The 27,591-nt window shown below is 39.8% G+C and overlaps 1 protein-coding gene across 1 annotated transcript in view; it reads right to left on the reverse strand.

Moving 5' to 3' along the window:
• Positions 1–27,591, reverse strand: part of ntrk3a (neurotrophic tyrosine kinase, receptor, type 3a) — a 378,671-nt gene that overhangs the window by 76,087 nt on the left and 274,993 nt on the right. Inside the window, exon 11 of the mRNA XM_036567968.1 lies at positions 8,183–8,371. Coding sequence (XP_036423861.1) covers positions 8,183–8,371 — 189 coding nt within the window. The remainder of the gene's footprint in view (positions 1–8,182; positions 8,372–27,591) is intronic.

Raw genomic sequence — 27,591 nt, forward strand, 5'->3', positions numbered from 1 at the left:
GTTCTTTGAAAGAAAAGTACTCTGTCAAAACAGATGAGAAAAGTGCGTGTTCGCTTTCATTCTCTCTCTTTTTTTTTCCTCCCTCTCAGCCTTTGATTGACCGTTAGGGAATAAAATAAATCCTCTTTTATCAGAGGACCTGAGCTGGTGAGAAGAAAAGGCCGCAGTAGCTGTAATAAAGATCGGACAGTAAAACTAAGCTTTTCTCTCAAATGTCTGGGGATGGGTATCTCACCTGCCTCAGCGTACCGTCTTTTTTTACTCCTTGTACCAGTAAAACTGTTAGCTGGTGATATAGCGTATCACCCGTGCTGTAGATTTTACTCTGCGCATTCTCCAGTGTCCACTCACAATCCTATTGGGTTCCCTAGTGGGCACTTATCCTCACTTAATGCCATCCTCCTTTTCAAACCGGAGAAAAATATCACACAAAAAAAGAACAAACTGGCTTCGGATTTAACCTTTGAGAAAGCTAAATATGTTCATTGAGCACGTTCATCAGTGGGAGCCCTCAGGGCCTTCTAGGCCTTCAGAAAAGGCCTAATGATTTCTGGAGACTAAAAAATACATGTTTGTAGTATTCAGTTCATTTGTATCTAATAGAATCATTATGCTTGTTGTATCTAAACTCTGCATCTTAAGCCGGGGGTCACACTACGCGACTTTTACCCCGATTTTAGCCCTGATTCTCAGTCTAGCCGAGTCTGTGCTGGTCGGTGTCGACGGTCAGAGAGAGTCGAGTTGTGCGTGAGGGACACAGACTTGGATTGTTGGGCTCCCTATCGCATTTCAGATCAGTTGGACTTTATCAAATGTTTCATTTTTTGAACCCGACTTTGAGCGAAATCTAGTGTACACAGATCAATGACTCGATCTGCATGGATTCCTGCAACAGCCAATAAAAAAAAAGAGCACAAAAGAAGAAAAATGGCAAAAAGTCTCTCATGTGTGGAGCGAAGCTTTTTAATGAGCTGAGTTTAAGGCACATCCGAGTTTACGTACATTTAAAACTCCAAAAAATACCAAACTGATAACGTTTAAATCTTTGATCCTCACTTAAACATGTTTACCTGCTGCTTCTTTACCGTTTCAGTGCAAACGGCAGAGAAAACAGCAGCAGCAGCTCCATGTTTGCTTGTTTGCGTCTCCTAATAATGGGAGCGCGCAAGAGTTAGTGAGAGTTCAGTGAGCTCCGTTCGGTTCAGAAGCAGCCTAAAAGTTGAGTAGTGTATCGTTTAGTGTGTGATCCCCAATATTTCAGTCTCCCAAAAAAAATCTGCAAAAAGTGTGAGATGCCATCTTCATAATCTGTTAAGACTTCAGGCCTAGGACTGTTAAGCCTCCTCAGCCAGGGATTGGGTCAAACTGTAAAAACCTTGTTAAGTAATTCAAACTGTAAAAAACTTGTAATTAGTAATTAACAAGGTTAACTACTTGCTTGTTAATTCTCTTCTTACTTATCTTCTTACTTATTTCTTTTCTTGAGTGTCTTGCCCTCCCTTTGCTGCTGTAACACTGTGAATTTCCCTGTTGTGGGTCTAATAAAGGATTATCTTATCTTCTCTTAAAGTCATGCAGTGTACTCCAGGCTTTGGTAAAATCTTATGTCATTGATTAGAAACAAAAGAATACACCTACAGAAAAACTGACCAATCAAGACTATTTTCTCTGTGGTGTCTCAGTAGATACAGCCAAGCTGCTCTCCCATTGGTTAGGACTTCAGGATCTGGACTGAAGGCCTTACATGTTAGATGAACTACCAACATAATCAGGACGTGACAGATGATTCGACCAGGTTTGACTTACAGTGGGACCGATTTTACAACAAAAACATCACTCTGAACTTCTGTGAAGCGGTTTTTGACCTAAGCTAAGGTTACCTTCTGGTGCTAACAAGGTCTATGAAGTGGCTAACCCTGTAGCATGCTAAGCTAAAGCTACTTGCTGCTTGGACAGCTCTACACCATATTTGACATATGATCATTAGATAGATGATATCACTTATTTAGCTCACTGTTAGTTACACAGTAAACGTCTCGCACAGTAAGTCAGCTATGTTAGTTACTCTGTAGCAGTAAGTTTCTACTTGAGATGTTGTAATCCTCTCGTTAGCATAATTTTGTACACTATATGAACAAAAGTATTGGGACACCTACACATCACACCTACAGGGAGCTTTTATGACACCTCATTCTAAATCCATGGGCATTAATATGGAGTTGATCCCCCCTTTTCAGCTGTAACAGCGTCCTCTGAGGCATTCACCAAACCCAGACTTGTCCATCAGACTGCCAGATAGAGAAGCTGATTCGTCAGTCTACAGAATACGTTTCCATTGCTCCAGAGTCCAGTGGTGGCACTTTACACCACTCCATCTGACGCTTGGCATTGCGTATAGTGATCTTAGGCTTCTGTGCAGCTGCTTGGCCATAGAAACCCATTTCGTGAAGCTCCTAATGAGCTGTTCTTCTGCTGATGTTGCTTCCAGAGACAGTTTGGAACTCTTTAGTGATTCAACAGAGGATAAGCACTGTGCACTTCAGCTCTCGGCAGCCCCACTCTGAGTTTGAGTGGTCTACCGCTTCGTGGCTGAGCTGTTTTTGTTCCAATGTGTTTCCATTTCAAAATAATAGCACTTACAGTTGTCTAGGGCAGATCTAGCAGGACGGAAATTTCAGAAACTGACTTGTGGCAGAGGCAGCATCCTATGACAGTTGAGACTGCAAGGCTATGTGCTGAATTTTATCCACTTGTTAGCAATGAATGAGGCTGAAACGCCACAAAACGCCACAAAACATTATTTTTATTTTTATTTTTGAGAAAGTCTGATTTTCCAAAGGAAATATATGTGAACTCTGTGTTATAGTTAGTGCTGGGGGTCTTTAATTTTAGGTTACTACAAATCAACAAAGAAAACACTCATTTTGAAAAGCTACGCGTTCAAACTTGCAGCATAAATCCAGCAGGAAGGGCATCAGCCTATCTCCAGGTGTTGTCTCACACTTTCATCCCCAGTTCATTGAGCCCCAGTACCCTGCTGCTTCGGGAGAGTGCAAGGCCAAGAAGAAGCTGCTCAACTTTGTGTCGTGACCCGCTGTTTCCCATTCCACTCCCACCAGTCCCTATCCGCAGTGCAAAATGACTAATCCAGACGCTTTACAAGCCACTCTTGTTCTTCGTCATAGCCACCAGCCACTGTTTGATTGTGTATCAGCTCTGCGGAAGAGCGGATATTGGCTTTGTTTGCCTGCAGCTCTGTTGTTTCTCATCTCTGTCCTTCCTTCCTTTTTTTTTCTCCAGCTTCAAGGAGATGCGAACAATTAATGATGTCTCAAAAAGACCTTTGGTCAAAACTGTGCTGCGTTTCTTGTATAAAATTAGCATGTTTCTGAGAGCTAGCGAGCAACAAGCCCTTCGCTTTTTTCCTTCTTTCTTCCTACATCTATGGCTCTTATCACTCACATCTGTGCTGGGAAAATAGATCAAAGCCTGGCTGGAATCAATAAAGGCCTCTTGGAAGTACAAAAGTAGCGCAAATTCGTTAGCACCGAAAGAGAATACAGACCCAAGGGCAGGGAGACTTAGTGTAAGAAACATTAGCGTTAGCATGTCTTCAGGCTTGGATATCATCACAATGATGCTTGGGAAGAAAGCTCAGGATGAGAGGGGCACATTCAGGATCCGAAGAAATGAAATACATGCAGATTTGAACCAATAAGGAAGCAGAACATGGCTCACAATGCGTGGATATACAAAAGCAAATGTGCGGAGATCACAAGGAGAGGGATTCATCTCAAAGCCATACGTAGGCACCGATAAATTAAGCCGATTTGACAAAGCCTGCTCATTTTCACATCCCCTAACACGGATAGATGGGGGAGGCGTGGCACATGCCCACGACGGCAGGGAGGAATAAATGTGGTGCCGTGGTTTACACATGGCATCGAGAGCGTGAGGATCATGAGGAGAGCAGAGGAGAGGAGGAAAGCTACCTTCAGGGAATAAAGCCTGCCAACCAGGCAATACTGTAAAATCCTAAAGACAGATAATTCTCAGATTAAGGCTGGATCAAGGCTGTATGGGAAACAATGGAGAGCCCATTGGCTTTGTCAATCAAAGACCTCCATAGACATGCTAATGTTCCTCAGCCTGCGCAGCTTCCAACACGGATGTTTACCCGTTACATTGCATGAACTTTTTTTAATTAAGACTGAACCAAGAGAAATTTAGGCCTAATGATTTCTGGGAACTAAAAATACAGATCTGGAAAATTTAGAATCATCATGCTGGTTGTATTTCATCTCTAGAGCTGTAGTAATAATCATATTCCATTGTTTAGTTTTGATTGGAAATAAAAGGATTAAAATATTTTAAAATGCCTGATCATAAGTGCACGGTTGGTTTTCCTTTTCTGTGATAACTATTTAGGCTACGTTTACACAGCAGGTAAAAGTGGCCCAAATCCGATCTTTTCCTTCATATGTGACACAGATGTGTGTCTGTGTGTCAGTGTGAACAGATAAACACACTGAATCTGACATTTTCAATTCCGATTTGAGACGCTTTCATATGTGGTGCTAAAATCCGATACGTAACCAATCTGCGGCAATGAGACTCAGTCTGAACAGCCAGATCGGAATTTATGCGACTTTTACGTCTGTCCAACTCGACATTCGTCATAATTTTGCGCTGCTGAGACTCAAACATTTAGGCTGATGTTTCTGTACCAAAACATTATAGAAGAGACCCATCAAACCGCTCCGTGTTCGACGAGGTTTCGAACGAAACGGCTGAAGGAGGAGCAGCCGGAGGAGACCGAGGCTGCAGCGTCAGAGTTGTGTCCGTGGCCGAATAACGCGCCCTTTTTACGGCGAACTCGAACACACTGTGGGTGATGAGTCCAGCTGTCAACCACTGGAACTTCATAATCGCTCCTGTGATGCTGGCGAAGACGAAACTGAACCCTCTGGAAGTGACTGGCGTTCACTGCCCGTCATGATTGTTTACCTCTGGACGAGCCACATGACTCTCTGTTCTCCTGTGCACGTGGGTCAGTTTAGGAGCTGATCTGTTCAGACTGATGTCGCATACAGATCACATTTAAAAGATAATCTGAACAGCCAAACAAAACAATCAGATTTGGTGTGAAAATCAGATTTGGGACACTTTTACTTGCTGTGTAAACATAGCCTTAGATACTGTCGCACTTCCCAGTTCTCATTCTGTTACAGACTCCACTTCCCAGAATCCCTCAGTTTGCCACATGACTCCACCAACCCAACGCAAGCCAACCAGGAGATCTCAGGTGCCTGAATGTTGATTACCATCACCTGTGTTTCCATGTGTGTAAGCCTGTCTGTGTGCACTGTGTCTTTGTGAAGTGTTGTCCCCGATCTGTCAGTGCATACTGAGCCGTTTTCAGGTTGATTGCTACCCTGTTTATGACCTTGCTTTGTTTTCCCATTACTAATTCTCAGATTTGTCCTTTTGGCTGTATGTTTGCTTTTTGGTTACGACCCTCGCTTGTTTTTCTGACTCCGTTACCATCTTCACCCATGCATTGTGTTTTGTTGATCTGGCTGCTGACCTGGTCTGGTGTTAACCCTGTTACTTCAGCTCTTTGTCCTATCAATAAACATTATGGTTTAACTTTTATCTGTCAGTGTCTAATTCGTCAACCCATTCGGCAACCGAGTAAGCTTCACTATATTGAATAGGGCTTCGGGAGCTGGTTTGAAGGCCTTACGTGTTAGATTAACTATCAACATAGTTAGGAAGTGACAGAGGAATCGATCAATCATGTTTTTGTTTGAGAAAGAATGTCATGCTAGATCTTCTGGATGTTCTAGATGACTGACTGTGAATACAGGCTGTAGTCTTAAGCAGTGTTCCGGTTAGTTGTTAGGAACGGAAAACAGCGGTGGCAGCTCTATGCCAGAACTCTTTACTGAAAGTCTGTTCCAAGCTTCAAATGTTTTTAGGTCAGAAAAGTTTATTTATTTATTTTTTTAATTCACCAGAATATTAGCCTACGCACTTAAAAACAATGGTTCTTTAAGGGTTTTTAGCAAAGAAAATGGTTATATAGAACAATGAACACTTTGCATGGTGAAATGGCTCTTCAGATTGATGGACAATGTGCTGTACATGGTTCTTCATAGAATCTTTTTGAAAAGGGTTCTACATTGTATTGCTTGACATTGGACCAGTAAAAGAACCCTTTTTGGTCCTATATAGAACCCTTTCTATATGCAAAGGATTCTGTGCAGAACCATATAAAACACATTCTTTATCAATCTGAAGAACCATTTCACCATACGAAGAACCCTTTAAGCATGCAGTGGGTTCTTCAAGTGTTCATGGTTCTACACAGAACCACTGTCTTTACGAAAGAACCCTTGAAGAGCCATATTTTTTTAAGAATGTAGTTGCTGCTGATGGAATTGAATAAATCCGGAAGACTGACGTCAGGAACCAAACCTGTGGTTCTAACCGTATTCTTCTAATAACTTCACTGAAAAGAAAAAGATTCTTGTCATATTTACTGTTTTTATGTTATATAATGTTTTTACCAGCAAAAAACACTAATATACTGCCTTGATAAATAGTTTTTTACAATGTAGCTTATCATAACATAACCTTGTTGTAATGGTAACTTTCCAGGAAAAAGAACAAACTTTCTATGTAAATGAATGTAAAGAGATTCTTTCCAAAGAATTTCAGACCATCTCTGTTGCTTCTTTCCTTCTCACACAATGTAAACAGCAGCTGGTATTTTCAAATTATGTCAAAAAATGTTTGTTCCGCAAGTGACAACACACTCTGTTCTTCATCATGGATGAAGATTGAATGACAGTGTACTGAATGTTACCTCGTCGGAGTTCCTGAGGATGGGACCCGCTGTGTTGACTGAAACAGGGTGAGTAAACAGGCCGTGTTTATGTGGTTTATATGGGTTTGTGTACATCTATGCTTATGAATTTGCGCCTTTGTTCATTTTCTAGGTCTCTTGCTTCTCCCTTCTCCCTCTCTAACTCCTTTACAGCGCTGTGAAGCCACACTGACGGAGCCGCCGCTGACCTACATTTTCATGCAACTTCATTTCGCTCCCTCAAAACATGACAGTCCCATCGCAGGTGCTCTAAAACTAAAGGAGCCCTTCAAACGGGACGAGGCGGAGAGGGAGATTTATGCACTCCGCTAAGTGCACTGGAAAAAAAATAGGAAAATTTGACAAGGACAGAGAAGCCACAAATCCCGGCGAATGGCAGAATGGTGCTGTCGTTCATGGCTGGAAGTCATGGGGCTTTTCACGAGCTTTTTAAAAACCCGCCGAGCGCCTCAGACAATAATGGATTGGGTTCCATTTGGAAGGACTCGAGGGGGCACTGGAGAGACTGGAGCCAGGCAAGAGAGGATTGGTGGCAGCAGTAGGACTGACAATAACGCTGGTTTTCTTCTCAGTCCAATGCTGAGTAATATCAAAGTACCCCAATACAAATACTGATACTATATATACTTTTATTTAGTTATTTATTTATTTTTTTTCTGAAATGAAGGTATTAATGGTGAGTTTGCCCTCCTTTTTGATGCAATAACTGCCTCTACTCTTCTGGGAAGGCTCTAGATGTTAGAACATTACTGTGAGGATTTGATTGAACATTAGTGAGGTCAGGTACTGAGTTAGATGGCCAGTTCTGGATCACTCCAACTCATCCCAAAGGTACTGGATGGAGCTCCATCACTCCAGAGGACACAGTTCCACTGCTCCACAGCCCAATGCTGGGGGGCTTTATACCCCTCTAGCCCACAATTGGCCGCTCTAGATGTTAGAACATTGCTGTGAGGATTTGATTGAACATTAGTGAGGTCAGGTACTGATGTTGGATGGTCAGTTCTGGATCACTCCAACTCATCCCAAAGGTATGGATGGAGCTCCATCACTCCGGAGATCGCAGCTCCACTGCTCCACAGCCCAATGCTGGGGGGGTTTTAAACCCCTCTAGCCCACAACGGGCTTTGGACATGGTGACCTCAGGCTCATGTGTGGCTGCTCCAGAGCATATTGGTCATTGCTCTTTCTATGGAAATTATATAAACTGGTTGCTGCTGGTTGTCTGATTACTTTTGGACAGACAGTATACCTTATCGACTCACCCATCCCTACCAAGCTGGTACTCACATGTAGAAGGCTTGTTGCAGTTGTGTCCGTGTCGGAAGTACTGAGGGTTCTCTATCACCGGTATTCGGGTCATGCCGATCACCACAGCGTCCGGTCCGGCGTCCAGCGTACACGGGGTTATAATCCCATGATTGACATGATGGAGAGGACTGGCAGAGTCTTCTTCACCACTGATAACAGCTACAGGACCTGAGAGACAGAAAAAGACAAAGGAAGATAGAGTTAGAGAGAGAGCCATCAGGCAGCTTCTGTCTGCACACACAAAAGAACACCATCAAAACAGCACGCGGAATAAATAGATGAGTCAGAGCATTCCTAATTTATGAATATGTCTGAGAGCAATAAGCAGCCAGGCTCATTTGCTGGAATGTGAATTGTCTCTGAGGTTCCGGCTAGACTTTTCACACTAGTCCGTCCATTTAGAGAAGCAGTATCCAGGTTAGAATGACCACAAGTTGGACAGGCACTATCTAACCTGCCCTCAAGACCACCATGTCAACAAGAAACGACGTTGATGTGCTAAAGCGTGTTCTCTGTAGAGCGCGTGTTAGCCTAGTTCCACCTAGAAAATCAACAAAAGCATGTCACTTTTGCATGTGATTGTATATATAAGTATATTCTACCAAATGAGGTCAAACTGTGGTCCCAAAGTAATAAATAAATGAGTGAGTAAATCAATCAATCAATCAATCAATCAATCAATCAATCAATCAATCAGATCTTCAATGTTTCTGAGAATTATATTTTGATGTATTTATACCCAAGGCATTACTAGGGATCGTAAAAAGCTAAATAATTACAAAATCATCAATTATAAGCAACTTTCTATTAGAAATTTCACAATTGTTTTTATTTTTTTTTTCAATACTTTATGTATTTTAAAGTGAAGATGAAATATTTAAATTAATAATGACTTTTGTTTTTAAATTTAAATAATAATAATAAAAAAATCCAAAACTGCTGCCTCATGCTTCCAAGTCAATACTGGAACAGAGTTTTAGTCGGTGGGAGGGGCCTCGTTTTAGCCACGCCCCTGCATTTTAGAGCAGGTGGTGAGGCTGCATCCCTTTCCCTCATGGCCACATGGTGAGCAGGTAGATCCCATCATTTTGTAATAAATGGGACCCAACATCTGAAAAATCTGCATGGAACATTAAGAATTGTCACATATTTCATGCAAATAAGCTTTTTTGCCTTTTGATGAAAAATATGATGATTTTATGTGTGACAGCTGTTCAAAGCTGTGTTTGCTGGTCATGTACTGGCTGAGTTCTGAGCTCAAAATGAGCTAAAATTGTCACTGCTGAAACATTCGCTACTGAGACATTTAGAAAAGTTTGGGTAGAGTTAAGACGTTGATGTACGTATGATGTTTTAGTAGTGACTAAATGGAATTTTCGATCATTAGTTTTAATAGAATAAACATAATTAAGCTATAGGGTCACTCAAAGCAAACTCTGGTTTGCGGTAGGATGAACCAGATACAGTGATAGTGATACTGATCGTGCTGCGTGATCAGAGCTGAACAGAGTGTCAGAAAAGGTCCTCAATCCTGACAATCATCCACTTCATAAAGCTCCGCTCTCTGCTGGTAAGGTCAGCCATAACGGCATGGAAGCGAGGGGTCAATCAGCACAGTGTTTACACAATCTGCTTACTGCTTACTGGGAGCTTTTGGAAAGTAGAGGTCACGCTGCATGAGCGCCGGGCTGCACACACACCTCACAAAACACACGCACAATGACCCCCGAGCAGGCTGCCGGAATCGGCTCCAGAGGAAGGAGGAAGAGAAGACAGCTCTCAGCCATCAGCACACAGGGGCCTGCAGTGTGGACTAAACACTAGCACTGTGGTTATGCTGCAACACAGCTTAGAAAGCATGGTTCTCCAAGGGTTCTTTAGTAGAGACAATAGTTATATTTAGAACCATAAACACCCAAAAACCAGGCATGCTCAAAGGGTTCTTTGCATGGTGAAATGGTTCTTCAGATTGACTGGTGACATCATATTTAAGCAGTAGAACACGAGAGGTCGACCAAATCGGCTGTCGGTCAAATGTGATCTTAAAAGTGTCCATTTTCTGTTTGTGGCAAAGTAAGAAGTAAAAACGTTCAAATGTCTTGAACGTCTCTTACAGCTGTCAAAGTCGTTGCTTAGCAACGGCGTCTCAGCGGAGTGATACAGTGTTTGTGAAAAAACGTGATGTTATGGTGAAATAACAGCAAAGATAGAACGATTCGACCAATCAGCTTGCGTGGCCGGAACTAACTGTTGTATACAAATAAAAATAATGCGTGGCCCGCCGTATTAATGAGTGGGAACAAGATCCTAATGTATGGCCATGACTTAAAGTGTGGGAACAAGATGTCTAAGATGTCTAAGTCCGGGCCACGACTTAGTATGGCATGGGAACGAGATTGTGCCTTATTAAGCTATGGTCAAACCTAAATTATCTCCTTTCCACTCCTTACTAAGTTGTGGCGACTCATTAGTATCTCGTTCACTTAATTATCTCGTCACAACAGGGCGCTGTAGTATATAGTTCTATACACCGCTAGAAATTAAGGTTCTGTTCAGGTACGTTTTTCGTTCATCAAGGTACAAACAGTGTAAATGTTCCCTCAAAGCTCCAACAGTGGTTTTAAGGTCTGATTGTGAACCTTAAATAAGTTTTTCCAGGTGAAAAGTTTGTATTTGTTCCTTTTCATAACCGAATGTTTTAAAACAGAACAGTAAAATAAAAGCCTGGAGACGAGACGGGGTGTGTGGAGTCAGTACAGCTTAGAACATATCATTTCAGTGGATTATGGTTCAGTTATGTTCCCTGACTAAAGGTACTGAGATGGACCTTTGAGGGTCCCACCCCAGTGACGAGAGGGGAACTGCCCCAGTGACAGTTCAGCACCTTTATTTCTGAGACTATATGGAAACTTTTTGAAAAGGGTTCTATATAGCACCAAAAAGGGTTCTGCTATTGTTAAGATGTCAGGCGTGTATATAATGTAACAGAAGAATGCTGTTTGATCCTATACAGAACCATATACAACACATTCTCCATCAATCTGAAGAACAACTGAATTCATTAGATGTGAAGGTATTTCTTCGTTTTTGGTAGGTAAACCATCTTCATGTTCTTCCCAAATGTCAACTTTACTGTCAGAGACATTATCTTATAATAAATCATCATCCTTTTGGCATTGAAGCCCCCAAAGCAGCCCAGTCTAATTCTACCAGTGTAAGTGTGTTACCCAAGACCTTTTACAGAGGCAAGTTGAACAGATGTGGTGGAGCTTCGCGTGTCTTGGAGGAAGCTCGTGCTAGCGCTTACCCTCCTAACTTGGTAGCACTGCACGCTAGGAGGAAATCTAGCTAGTGAGTGGAATTGGATATGATTCAATTTGGGAGAAAATTGGTGAAAAAGTGCAAAAATAAACGAAAAAACAAATAAAAACAACAACAATAACTCTACTGTAACCTCTCTTCACTTTTGACCTGAAACTCTTCTGGAACCGTGATTGGTCAAGATGGTCATGGCACACTGTGATTGGTTAGAAAGCTCATTTGCATACCGCTGTGCTCTGCCGCAGTACAGTATCATGATAACAGTTTACAAACAATGTATTGTACAGCTCCAACACAAACGCAGCCTCGGCTCTCAGCTCTCAGCTCACGCGCCTCTGAGAAAAGCGAAGTTGATACGCTTTTAAAAAAAAAACAGGCGTTTACTTGAAGAGCGTCTTTCCCCTGCGGTTCATAATGCGATTATAAATATGGATTCATCTCCTCTGTGCGGTTCAGGACAGAGCAGGCTGAGATGCAGCTGTACTGTAGTGCGTCTGAAGCAGGGCTTTTTGAGAGCAGTGGAAACATCAATGCTCAAGGTTTTCGATGGGCATAAACAGAAAACGTCCTCAGAAAAGACAATAAACAGACACCTAAAGCAGATGATAATGTAAATAAATAAAGACTATAATGACTGCATTTCTCCATGTCCTGCTCACATTACAGTGCTGCAGAACCACAATCTGTTCCTGAAAACTAAAACAACAATTAAAGAACTGATATTTCGTCTCACACTGATTTAACACGGAGGGTCCACACTTCAATTCTTCAGTCTTAACTGCAGAACTTACACATTAGTTTCATAATAGATACTGAACAATTCATATTAGATATTGAATAAATCGTAGTCATTACTGAACAGTTTAAAGTAGATACGGAGTAAATTACAGTAGTTATGGAATTATTTATAGTAGTTACTGAATAATTCATAATATCTACTGAATAATTCAAAGTTGATATGCATAATTCACAGTAGGTACTGAATTAATTCATAGCAGATACTGAATAATTCACAGAAGGTACTGATTCATAGTAGATGCTGAATAATTCATAGTAGATACTGAATAATTCACAGAAGGTACTGATTCATAGTAGATGCTGAATAATTCATAGTTGGTACTGAATAATTCATAGTAGATACTGAATAATTCATAGTAGATACTGAATAATTCATAGTAAGTACTGAATAATTCATAGTAGGTACTGAATAATTCATTGTAGTTACTGAATAATTCATAGTAGATACTGAATAATTCACAGTAGGTACTGATTCATAGTAGATGCTGAAAAATTCATAGTTGGTACTGAATAATTCATAGTAAATACTGAATAATTCATAGTAGATGCTGACTAATTCATAGCAGTTACTGAATAATTCATAGTAGATACTGAATAATTCATAGTACATACTGAATTAATTCATAGCAGCTATTGAATAATTCATAGTAGATACTGAATAATTCATTGTAGTTACTGAATAATTCATAGTACATACTGAATTAATTCATAGCAGCTACTGAATAATTCATAGTAGATACTGAATAATTCATTGTAGTTACTGAATAATTCATAGTAGATACTGAATAATTCATTGTAGTTACTGAATAATTCATAGTAGATACTGAATAATATGCCTGCAGTTTGAAATGATAGTTCAGTCAAAAATAAAATTTACACAGTTCCCAAAAGCAGTCGATTAGCCAAGACATGCTTGGTGCATTTTTAATTTTAGCACTTGGGTAACAAGACTAACACAGCTAACAAACGAAGGGAGCTTATGTATACCAATTAGCATTGTGCTAACTGCCTAAACCATCACACTGTTTTCTCAAACCAGGTTAAAGTTGTTCAGTATATTTAATAGTCTGGATTATGTGGTTTTTGACACTGTATGACTCACTGTTATCAATAAACATGGACTAAAATACATTAGCATATGAGCTAAAAACAGGAGCAGCTCATCTTGAAGCTGGAATTTTGTCTGTTCTTCTGTTGACTGCATTTGCCGTAAAGGGGAAACATGTAATGGGCTGATAAACTATGTCACTTTGTTGAAGATTATTGTGGGAATATGAATATTATTTTCAATTATTAGCTAATTTGACACACAGCAATGACTAAATACTAAAAACTAAATACTAAAGCACTAAAATACTAAAATACTCTCTGAAGGACAACAGACGCAGCAGGTCTGTGGTAGTGTGGACAGAACAGAGTGGTGCTGGCGTGTGGGTGAGTGCTGGGACGTCTCATTGCAGCGTCCAGAACTGAGAACCGACAATCCGCTGCCTGCTGTCCAAACAAATCTGATTACCATGGAAACGTCCCATGCGCTGCCGGCCGAGCAAACAGAGCCACACTTCAGTGAGCTCAGCGGAGTCGCTCTGCGGGAGGAAACAGAGACTCCAGCAGGAAAGAGGAGAGGAAGAGGACATTTTCAGCCTTATTGAGCTCTTATACAACCCTCACATTGTGCCGGCTCTGTCAACAAAATAATAAAACTCAAACACACACTCACACAGTCGCACTCTGAGGTTCAGACGCGTCTGCGAACAGGAAGTTCACTCAGTTTAACTTCTGTCGGCCAGATTTGGCTAATTTTCAGCTGCAGTCTCTGGGCAAGTTGATGGTGATATAAACAGTAAATGGTGCTTCAGTGTTTCTCTCATCGGCAAACATCAAAAATCACAAGGTGACACTGAACGTGTTTAATTAAAGACTGAACCTAAACACAAACACACACAAAACACAGAACCAGTAAACAGCAAGTCTGCAAGAATATAAAATAGTAATTTGATTCAACTTTATGTTGGCAGGAATCCATTTTTAACATTTTTGAAAATCAATAGATGTCAAACATCTTAATTCTCCAACAAAACTGAAGAAGCTGAATTACAGTAGATTATTTATCGTTTATTAAATTCTGTAGGAAAACAGAACATTAAAAATATATTTTTGTGAATAATTCGATTTTTTTTTTCATACTGTGTTATTATTATTGTTTTCATTAAAATATATGATGATGATTATAAATAAACATTTTAATGGTATATGTACATATACCATTGAAACGTTTTATTTATTTATTTATTTATTTTTCATTAATTTCTTTATTTTTATTAGATATTTTATAATATTATAGTTATATATACATACATACATAAGTATATATACTATTACTACCCTTTTTTAATTATTATATTATTTTACTTTTAGGTCTTTATTAAACTTTATACACTACACTATGAATTTGGCTATGAATACATTATGAAAAACATAAATTCATTTTCCACAGCTTTATTCATGCCAACTGCCTTTTACATTGTTTTATAAGAAACGGACCAACAGAAATTGTCCAAAATTGCTTACAATAAAATATTCTAAGTATTCACTTACATAAAAACTGTTGACAATATATTACAGTTCTTCTTATCAAAGTTCCAGGTCAAACCTGCAGACAGACTGAAAGTGACTCTTAACTGTAGCTGCTTGTGTTCCGAATTATTTACAACAGCACCAGCAGAACTGCAGTGGAAACAGGTTCATTTGAAACGGCTTCATTCCACAACTTAATCAGCCCTTCAGGCAACAAACAGCCTTATCTGCAGTTTGAAACCAGCAGTGGGTAGTTCTGTGTTTCTGTCTGAAACTGACAGGGTCCATAAGAGACTTCGACAAAACTGCGGAAAAGCAGTCGACATTAAAGCGCTTTCGCGACCATAAAGAGAGATTATTCTGAGACGATTGAAGCAGCTCCTCATATGACATTCAAAGAGAGATCTTTAAGAAAGAAAGAAAAAAAAAAAACTTAATTAGTTTTAGCCTTTAAGACAAGAAGCTACATTCAACCGGCTGCCAAATGACCACTTCGGCTAATTGGGTCATTTTAGATGCTTTTCTTTCTGTTTAATTGGAAAGCTCAGGCCATACCATAAGCCCCATAAAGATTACTAAGAGAATTGAGGTAAATGGTTAAGGGAGCCTTTGCAAGGTCAAAAATCCCAAATCCCCATTTTCTTTAGAAAACCCTTTCAAAAGCATCCAGTAATCAGATTTTAACTCTCCTAACTGTTAGTGGTGGTAATTACTGCCTTTGCGTGCACTCGTCTGCTCCTTGCTCCCTACATAGTGCACTGCAAAGGTCATGAAATAATGGCTTCCACTTCCAAATAGTCTGTTTAATGTCCAAGCGATACATTTGGGGTTCAGCCACAGGCTGCATGGCTTCCTAGTGGACAGTCAGTGCACTGTTTGATTGCAAAAGCAATACCAGTGCACTTTAAAGATCATCCGACTGGCTCAGAGTCACAGTTGAAAAACATATTTAGGACTTTTCATTGTAACGAGTCAGACTGAGGCAGAAGTGCAGTTTAAATGTGAAAAAGAAGCTTTAATAGTTTGTCTAAAATCCACAATCAAGGTCGAAAACCAGGCGAAGGTCAAAACCAAAACGAGCCAACAATAAACAAACAAAGATCGATCCAGGTAACCTAAGTCCAGAAAGGGAACAGGCAAAAGGGAGAGTAGATAGTACATACAATGGGTCAGATACACAAAGAGTGGATCAGAACACAGACTAGAACACTCAGTAGCTCTACGAAAGCAGAACCTCGCAACTAACCTAGCCCAGGGGTCAGCAGCATGCGGCTCTTTTACTGCCCTGTTGAGGCTCCACAGCTGAATCAGATTAGTAGGTAAAAATAAAATAATCCTCCTTTACAGTAAAATAAAGCTCTGCTGATCGTTCAACACAGTTTAACAATAAATGGTCTTAAACTCTGGAGTTAATGTAGAACTGCTAATTCACCCTTTAACCCTGAAGATCAGCGCAGACTGCTGGTCACCATAGCAACACAGACAGCAGTCTTGCCTAGCTAGTAGCTAACGAAACGGGAAAGAGACGGATTTAAGACGAACATTGATAATTTGGAGATTAATGGACTGAATTGCATTTATAATCACTCCAGCTGGTTTCCTGATAACTTTAATCTGAAGTCACTTCCCTGTTTGCCAGCTTATTCGAATTTTCCTGTTCCACCTTAAATGGTGCATTCTAACTTAAATACAGTTACATTTTGGCGACTCAGGCACCATTTAAGGTGGAATGGGAAAATTTGAACAAGAAGATGGCGAATGAGAAGCGACTTCAGCCTTGTGAAAAGTTGAACTTTGGGACACATTTTACAAGAAACTGTTCTACTTTTGTGGAAAAGTTTCCTGCCGGAGATGCGAGAAAAGCAGCTACAGCTGAGCTAAAGCTTAAAGCAGAGCAAAGTAAGTCTGCGTTTTCATTTATATTATATTTTTAGCCTTTACTGGTACATTAACACACACTGAGACATTTACAGCCAAGATGGTGAAATGGAGATAAAATTAAAACATTAAAAATAAATTCATTTTTATCCTTCTTAAGATTCATCCCTACCATGAAACAGTTTGCTGCTAAATGACCCACCCAAAGCCAAACTGACTGGGTGCCCTGGAATTACTTTGAGCAGAACATTGATGATCAGGACTTTGAAGTTGTTGCTGATGTTGCAGCAGCAGGGCTTTGGTCTGATGCAGTATAGGAAACAAGAAAAATGACCAATATAATTACTATCCAACATACTGTTGTCCACTATAAAGGACATTATATAAAAAAAATAAATAAAAAGTTTTTGTTTTTGAAACAAAAAAAAATCACAGTGACGTTTTTTCAGCCAATAGACTTATTTAATCCTAAAATTACTGAAATTCTCAAACTTTAATTTTTCTAGGTCTCAGGAGGATAGAACAATATGCAACATATTCTCAACATATGACATGAATGCATTATTAATTTATTTTTTTACTGAAAAATTAAAATCATGATAAATCTAAATCTTTCAAATTCACCTTAAAAGAAAAAAAAATCATTTTCACAGATTTTCTAAACTGCTTATCCTTCTGGGTTGCAGGGTTGAGTGTAAATAGATCATAACAAAGATTTTATTACTTCATTATTTTTTAAATAGTTCTTTTTTATTATTATTAATTCACCAGAGCAGTGAATGGTCCATATAGACAGCAGGGAGCAATCTGAGATCCAGCTTTAGAGAAGCTCAATTAGTCTGAAAGTGAATACAGTCTGCAATGTGATCCACACATTAAGTTGCTTAGGTATTAAGGTTTGGGCCAGCCAAGGTCAGATTCTGATAAACGGGTTAATAATGAGCCCAACCGCAGATTACACTTCTGCTCTGTAAATTATAGGCAGTGTTTTGAGGCTAACGTTTTGAAATCATCAGTACACCAATTACCTCTAATGTAAGTTCAATAATCAAACCGTATAATTATCTCCAATTATAGTGATATGGCGCTCAGGCAAATCTGCATTAAAGTTCACATTAAAGTCCACTAATATTCTTCAGAATGCATCACAGGCTAAGATAAAGACCAGCAGGCATGGCTGTATATACTGGATCCTCTTGGAAGGCACTTCTAAAAGCTTTTAAACTCTTCAACATCTGCATAAATCGACTTTTAATCCACTCTCCTCTATTAATAACATGATTTCTCAAAGCTCTCATCATATAGACTTTGATATGTGAATAATATGATCTAAAAAAGCTGAAAATATCGGTGTTATTCTGTTTGTACCATTTTGACATATGAAACATATAAAGATGGATATACTTTGAAGTTCAGAGGCCTTTTATTGTTTCTCCTGATGAATGAGATCAATAAATGTTTCCATCTGAACGTCAGAGCATCCAACAATAAATGCAGCATGGAGCTTCTTTTATACAGTGATGGGAAACACAGTAGCTCACAGAAGGCTCTAATTCCACACACTGATCCATTTTACTGACCAATGTGGACATGCATTCTCACCCAGCTACTCTGGAGGATGGATTTTAATCAGTTAAAGGAAAACTTGCACAAAGATTTCTGCATAATTAAGTGGTTAAGATGTAAACAGAGTCATTCAGAGTGGTTTGGTGTGAAACGCTCTGTTCTAGAGAAACTTACAGTCAGAACTGTTCACAGTGGTGGTGATAGGAACCAGACGTCCACCTCTAAAAGCTCCCTCACAGAAAGTTACTACATGAAATGGTTATATGTTTTACACAAGTTTTGATTCCATACAAACTCAGAAGACTCGTGTAGGTTCACTGGTGGTTCTGGATAGTAAATAAAATGTCTTTATTTGTGTTGTAGTCATGGCGACCCCTGGTTCCTATCACCACCACTGTAAAGACATCTGAACCATTTCACACCAAACCACTCTGAATCTCTCTGTTTACATCTCAAACACTGAATTATGCAGGAATTATGAAAAATCAGTGGAATCAGTAGGCAAATAGTCCACACTGCTTTCAGAGTAAACCAACTCTCATCTGTCTTTGGGTTTTACGTCTCAGATGTCCATTGCAGCATATATTTCTCCAAGTGGACGAATAGAAAATGAATCTCTACTCGTTCCTGTGAATATTAACTCAGTCACTGCTCAGCCCCTCTCTTCTGGCCCTGTTCAGCTCTTGCTTGTCCTGGACAGCTAGACTTAAGAACACTACAGCACTATGCTTCATACGGAGCTGGTCATATCAAACCACTTCCACCTCCACCAGTGAGCCTGAAGGTACACTTCACTCCCAAAGTCCATCATCTCACTGTCATCACCTACTAAAGGGGCTGTTATAAAGTGAAAAAAGGGCACGATTTGGGTAAAAACCAATATATGTAGCCATTTCATATAAAAATCAATTTTCTCTTCAGACTGCTCTCAGAGGGCTTTGAGATCTCCTCCTAGGTCAAGTGATGGATACATAAATTAGAATCACATTACCTAAATAAATAAATCACTGCAGTCAGAATAAAACTTCATATCTCAGAAAAGGTAACTGTACAGTAGAAGGATGAATGTTTACAACTGTTAATGGACATTAAAGAAGAAATAGAGAAAATATTTATTGGGAGCATTTATATCGCTCTGTATGTCTGATCGCATCATGAAATTCTAACAGAGCTTAAAAAATAGCTGGAAATTTCAAACTATATCAAAATATGAAAAACGACAAAATTGGAGATACTGGGTTTTGTCTGAACAGTGACGAAATACTATACAGTTAGGTTAAGATATAAAAGTCTATGTATCTGTCTGTCTGTCTATCCATCTATCAGTGTCTCTGTCTGTCTGTCTATCCATCCATCCATCCATCCATCCATCCTTGAGTCAAACAATTTATAAAACAACACACAAATAAATAAATAAATAAATAAATACATAAATAGCACATACTTTTATATCTTGACTCAAATTTATAGTATTTTGTCACTGTCAGGATATAAAAACATATGATATTTATTTATTCATTTATTCATGTATTTCATTATGCTATCTATCTATCTATCTATCTGTCTGTCTGTCTGTCTGTCTGTCTATCTATCTATCTATACATACATACACACTTGTGTTACACAATAAATAAAACACAAATACATAAATAAATAAATAAATAAATAAATATCACATATTTTAATCTATTGACCCAAGTTTGTAGTATTTTGTAACTGTCAGGTTATAAAAATATATGGTATTTATTTATGTATTTATTCATGTATTTAATTATGTTATCTATCTATCTATCTATCTATCTATCTATCTATCTATCTATCTATCTATCTATCTATCAATCTGTCTGTCTATCTATCTATCAATCTGTCTGTCTATCTATCTATCTATCAATCTGTCTGTCTATCTATCTATCTATCAATCTGTCTGTCTGTCTGTCTGTCTATCTATCTATCTATCTATCTATCTATCTATATCAAACAAAAAATAAAACAACACACAAACAAACAAACAAACAAACAAATAAATAAATACTTTGATATCTTGACCTGGGTGTATAGTATTTTGTCAACGTTGTGCTACACTATGTTATTTATTTATTTACTCACTGATTTATTCATATATACCTGTGTCAAGCAACACACAAATCAACAACAATTAAATGAACACATACAAATTCAGAAAACTCAGTAATGAACTATGTCTCTCCTCCTGTGCTCACAGCCACAAAGACACACACACACACACAAACACACAAACACACACACACACACACACACACGTATTTCTTATGCTTTTCTTCTTCAATAAAAGAATAAAGCCAATTTAATAAGGGAGTGACATGGCAGGCAGTGAGCCACAGCTTCTTCCCAGCAGGCATTTGGGGGGGTGTGTCCGGGGCAGAAAGTGGCAGATAAATTACACACTGCCAGCTCTGTCAGCTGCAGGACGTTTCTCTGGCGCGCTCGTCCCCACAAGCACAGAGAAAAACTTCAGGGGCGACTGAGGTTTCACAAAAACACCAAAAACGAAATAAAAGATAAGAATAAAGGCTAACAGGAAAGGAAGAAGCACCTTTTACTCAGTAAACTGCACCTTTACAGCCAACAGCTGTTCTAGATATTAATCTGCTGAGGCACTACATGTCAGTGGGTGAACCGTTAGAAGTGTAGTTAATAATGACGATTTGCTATTTAAATACAAAAATGTAATTACATGATACTTTTTCTTTCTACAGCATTAGCTAAGGTTATGTTGAATCTGGGAACACAGCTATAATACATTATATCTCCAAAAGTATCTGGACAGTCCTTCTAATTAGTGAATTTAGCTACTTTAGGTGCATCTGTGGTTGATGCACATGTTCACACGGTTTATAATCGCCATAAAATGCTTTGACCAATAGAGTGGAGCAGCTGCACATGAGCCTCAGGTCACCAGGTCCAGTGCCAAGCGTGGGCTGGAGGGGTATAAAGCCCCCAGCATTGAGCTGTGCAGCAGTGGAACTGTGTCCTCTGGAGTGATGGAGCTCCATCCAATACCTTTAGGGCGAGTTTGGGATCCAGAACTGACCATCCAACATCAGTAGCTGACCTCACTAATGCTCTTGTGGTAGAGGGACAACCTCTCTATTAATAACCTTGGATCTATGCTCAACAGACATTTGGAGGTATACAGTACTGTGCAAAAGTCAGAGACCACTCTGTATTAATTTAATTTCTAGTCAAAATGGCCATTAAGTACAAGTTATTTTTTTCAGTGGACGGAAAAACATATACATTAAATACAAAACTTCCCAGAATCCTCAACAACTAAATCTACTATCAGGTGTCTGAATGTTCAGAGTGTCACTCTTTCCCTTCATTCCAGCTTCCATTCTTTTCAGGAGCCTCAAAGAATCTGCAGACACGCCTCCAAAGTTCAGTCTTAGAAGCTGGTTGATCATTTTCTGGAGTAATCAAACACATTCAGTGGTGTTGAGGTCTGGACTCTGGGGTGGTCAGTCCATCGTTCAGCTTCTTTGTTTGATGTGTCCGTCTCCTTTTCTCAGTGAGGTTCTTCTTGATCAGCTACACATCCTTTCAGACCCACAGCGCTGAGTCGTCTTCTCACAGTGGAAGGATGGACAGAAACACCTGTGGATGTTTTCAGATCTGAAGCAGCTTGATTTTCTCCTCTCTCTCAGAGATGAAAGCTTTAAGTGCTGTTTATCTGATGGGGGAAGTTTTGGGGTCTACCAGCTCTTCCAGGTGGCTGTTAGGAGCCCCATTTTTTTTCTGTAGCTTTGTTTTTGAGTTGTGGAAACTCCTGTTGTTTTCACCCAAGTGGATTATCTTCTATCTGATCTCCTCAGAAACATCTCCAAAAAAATGTACAATGTATACTTTTTGGCAGATCTGACTGGGAATTAAATGAAGGAAGGGTAGCGTCTGACTTTTGCACAGTACTGCAGCACTTTGTTACTGTTCCAAACTCACAGCTGCACAGCGACAGCAGTAGTACAGTTTCTGTATTTCGCTCCCCGAGTTGAGCCTCGGTGACAGTTAAGACCCTATAGCTGTGCTGTGAGAGAAATCTTAATGCAAAAACTAAAGGTTAAATCTAAAAGCATCTCAGATGAACTCGCTGAGGTTTTTGCTGCTGTCTAACAGAAGACGAACTGCTGCAGCACTTCCTGCTAATTAGCTTCAGGAACTCCGTCTCCAGGAAGTTCTCTCACCATTTTTAATTAGTGTGAAAATAACTTCAGTGCTCCAATGCACACGCACACGCACACACACGAGCACACACACGAGCACACATGCGCACACACACACACACACACACATGCACCATGATTAGACTTTTAACAACACATACACCAACACCAGCACCAACACACACACACACACACACACACACACACACACACACACACACGCGCACACACACGTGCACACACACACACACACAAACGCAAACACACACACGCGCACACACACACGTGCGCACACACACACGCACGCACACACATACACACACGCACACACATACATACACGCGCGCACACACATGCACCATGATTAGACTTTTAACACCACATACACCAACACCAGCACCAACACACACACACACACACACACATGCATACGCGCACGCGCGCACACACACACACACGCGCGCACACGCACATGCACACGCACACGCACACGTGCGCACACACACACGCACACACATGCACCATGATTAGACTTTTAACAACACATACACCAACACCAGCACCAACACACACACACACACACACAAACACACACACGCACACACACACACACACACGCGCGCGCGCGCACACGCACATGCACACGCACACGTGCGCACACACACACGCACACACATGCACCATGATTAGACTTTTAACACCACATACACCAACACCAGCACCAACACCCACACACACACACACACACACACACACACACACACACACGCACGCACGCACACACTAAACAATCATACAAATATGACAGCTGCATGATATGAACAAAACACCAATATTGTAATTTTGCTGATACAAGGTGCTTAATAATATAATGTAATTTAATGTATTGTATTGTATCATATATCAGGACCAGGAACGCTCAAATTTGCATGTTTAAATGGTTCTCTGCATGGTGAAATTGTTCTTCAGATTGATGGGGAATGTGTTGTATGTTGTTCTATATAGCACCAAAGAGGGTTCTTCTGTTGTTACAAGAATGACATTCTACCAATAGCAGAACTTTATTTGGTGCTATATAGAACTCATTTCAAAAAGGTTCTATATAGAATCATATACAACACATTCTCCGTCAATCTGAAGAACCATTACACCATGCACAGAACCCTGTAAGCATGCAAATGGTTCTTTACATGTTTGTATTTCTTTTTGAAAGATTTAGATTTAAACAAAACTTTAAATTTCATTCAAAAAAAAATGCTGTTACACATTTTCATTGTCACTATCGAAACACAGTTTTAGTCTGTAGGTGGAGCCTTGTTTTAGCCACGCCCCTGTATTTTAGAGCAGGAAGTGAGGCTGCATCCCTGTCCCTCATGGCCACATGGTGAGCAGTTAGATCCCATTGTTTTGAAGTAAATGTGTCCCAAAGTCTGAAAATCAGTGTGGAACATTAAGAATTATCATATTTTCTGCAATTAAGTAAATGTTTGTGTTTTAATTTTAAAAAATGATGATTTTTTTGTGTGAACAGCTGTTCAAAGCTGTGTTTGCTGGTCCTGCACTGGCTAGTGTTTTTGACTTCTGCTCAAAATGAGCTAAATTGTCACTACCGAAACATCTTGGTAGTGTTATGATTGTTTTAGTAGTGACAAAATTGAACAAGCAATCATTTATTTTAATAAAATAAACATAATTAAGGTATAGAGTCACTCAAATCAAAAGGATTTTAGCCTAAAGTCAGTTAAAAGTCCTGAATGTGTTTTCAACTGATTTACTGAAGTGTCCAAGCACAAATGATCTGGTTTACCTCTGAACTCAAGTCTTAGTTTGACTCCAGCTCACTATGTAAACATAAATATGACAGTAAAATATCTTATAATGACCTTTCTGAAGGACATCCTTGAGGATGTTGGTAGTGAAATGGATCAGTGTGTGGAATCAGAGCTTTCTGTGGGCTGCCATGTTTCCTATCACTGTGTAAAAGAAGCTGTGCTGCCTTTATTGTTGGATGCACTGCAATAGCTTCATGATTCACATCCCTGTGGAAACACTTATTATTGATGTGCCTCATCAGATGAACAACAAAGGGACTCTGAAGTGTGAAGGACATTCATATTCATCAGAATGCGTGTTTTAAATTGTAGTTTCAATACAAAACTTTATGAATTTTTCATGTTTGTTAGATCATGTTCTGTACCTGTCAACATAAATGTGACAAAAGCACATTAATAATCATGTTATTATAGGAGAAAAACAGATTAAAAGCCAGGAATAGTCTCAGCATTTAAGCAGATTTATTCCTAATAATGTTCTTTTGTCATTCACAGCTGTGCTGTTTTATTTGCTGCATGCATATGTGTAATAGATTATAAAGACAGATTTATAATTAAAATCACCCTTATTGTTAAAAGCAATTATTATTAATTCTCACCTTCTAGCAGATCTTTACAAAGGAGTTCAGTGTGAATAAGAGCAAGAATAATAGAGAACATTTTCTCAGATACTGAAGCACAATGATATCAGTGTCAGCCCACTGGACGAAGGTGTGAAAGACTTTAAGCAGGTTGTTACTCATCTTGATTTTATGCCTGTGTTATTGATTAATACTCTAACAGCTCCAGGCACTGTGGATAGACTCTACATACTGATCAGGCATAACATTATGACCACCTCCTTGTTTCTACGCTCATTGTCCATTTTATCAGCTCCACTTACTATATAGGTGCACTTTGTAGTTCTACAGTTACAGACTGTAGTCCATCTGTTTCTCTGATACTCTGTTAGCCCCCTTTTACCCTGTTCTTCAGTGGTCAGGACCCCCATGGACCCTCACAGAGCAGGTACTGTTTGGGTGGTGGATCATTCTCAGCACTGCAGTAACATTAGTCCATCAGATAACAGAGTTACGGGGCAAAATGTCTGCTAGGGGTCCTGCAGAAAGAGCTTACATGTATTCTCTGTAGAGGGTTTAGTCCATCTGTTTCTCTGATACTCTGTTAGCCCCCTTTTACCCTGTTCTTCAGTGGTCAGGACCCCCATGGACCCTCACAGAGCAGGTACTGTTTGGGTGGTGGATCATCTCAGCACTGCAGTACATTAGTCCATCAGATAACAGAGTTACGGGGCAAAATGTCTGCTAGGGGTCCTGCAGAAAGAGCTTACATGTATTCTCTGTAGAGGGTGTGTTAACGTATTTCCACTTACAAAATCCAAAAAAATGTGTAATGTAATTTGAAAGGGGTGTTCAAACTTTTTCACACCTACCCACTTACCACCTACTCACCCCCCCTGCCAACCCTACGCCACATTCAGGACTACACTGTCAGAAATAAAGGTAGTAAAAGACTCCACACACCCCGTCTCGTCTCCAGGCTTTTATTTTACTGTTCTGTTTTAAAACATTCGGTTATGAAAAGGTACAAATACGAACTTTTCACCTGGAAAAACTTATTTAAGGTTCACAATCAGACCTTAAAACCACTGTTGGAGCTTTGAGGGAACATTTACACTGTTTGTACCTTGAAAAATGTACCTGCAGAGACCCTTTATTTCTGACAGCGTAGCGATGACTACACTGGTCCTGAGAACGCCACTCGTGTTTACAGGCCTCAGTGAAGCGGCACATAAGAAATTTACAGTGACACAAAAAGTGCATTTTGTCTATAGTTACATAAAAAGGTGTGTATGAGACGAGGACAGCCTGAGGGGACAGACGAACAGCCTACAGCAACACACACACACCAAATATCCACAGGAAGAAATCAATCTCTGTCTTACACACATCACTGTTCGGTTTTTACACAAAGACAAACCAGGACACAGCCTGGTCCAACACAGGACTCATAACAAGTCACACTAAAATATAAAATTTTTACCTGTAAATAATCTACTGTACCATAATCTCCTCTCCTGTAGCTCCTCCTTTCTGGTGTACAGTTAGAGATTTTAGCTAATCAGTTCATGCACAGTATGTTTTAGCCATCCTTTAGTCCTTCATTTACTGGTCAGTTTCTGTCCACAGAGCATCTTGGCTGGATATTTAAAACCCCAGCAATACCACTGTGTCTAAAACACTCATACCAGCATCACACACGCCATCATATCGGTGTCACTGCTGTACAGATAATGGACCACCACCAAATGATAGCTGGACAACAGCAGGCCTGTGGTCAGAAACTGACCATTCATGAATGGGGTTGAGGGGGCTGCTAAACTGTGCAGCAACAGATAGACTACAGTCTGTACCAGTACACCTACATAGTACGCCTTTCTAAAAAAGTGGCCAGTGAGTTGAAGCACAACATAGGTGTTTCTAATAAATTGACCACTGAGTGGAAGCCTTAGGTAGGTGTTTCTAATAAAGTGGTCAGTGAGTTGAAGCACAAGGTAGGTGTTTCTAATAAAGTGGTCAGTGAGTGGAAGCCTAAGGTAGGTGTTTCTATTAAAGTGGCCAGTGAGCAGAAGCACAAGGTAGGTGTTTCTAATAAAGTGGCCAGGGATCAGAAGCAGAAGTGGCCAGTGAGTGGAAGCCTAAGGTAGGTGTTTCTATTAAAGTGGCCAGTGAGCAGAAGCACAAGGTAGGTGTTTCTAATTAAGTGGCCAGGGAGCAGAAGCAGAAGTGGCCAGTGAGTGGAAGCCTAAGGTAGGTGTTTCTATTAAAATGGCCAGTGAGCAGAAGCACAAGGTAGGTGTTTCTAATAAAGTGGCCAGTGAGTGGAAGCACAAAGCAGATGTTTCTAATAAAGTGGCCAGTGAGTGGAAGCACAAAGCAGATGTTTCTAATAAAGTGGCCAGTGAGTGGAAGAGGTAGAAGTGAGTAGAAATGGTTTATCTGGGAATATGTAATGCAAGCATGCATGAGCGATCTTTTTTTAATAGAACACAATGTACACACTGTCCTTGTAGACAGTGGCCTTGTACATGTGTCACATCTGTGGCTTTACAATATAGCACAAAATGATGATTACAAGCATAAATGTGCGGAGTATAAAAGTGGAACTGCACACACACACCTGCACTGCTGAACTGCTCCTCAGTCAGCACAACTGCCTT

This window comes from Colossoma macropomum, unplaced genomic scaffold (assembly GCF_904425465.1).
Source record: "Colossoma macropomum unplaced genomic scaffold, Colossoma_macropomum, whole genome shotgun sequence".
Taxonomy (NCBI): Eukaryota; Metazoa; Chordata; class Actinopteri; order Characiformes; family Serrasalmidae; genus Colossoma; species Colossoma macropomum.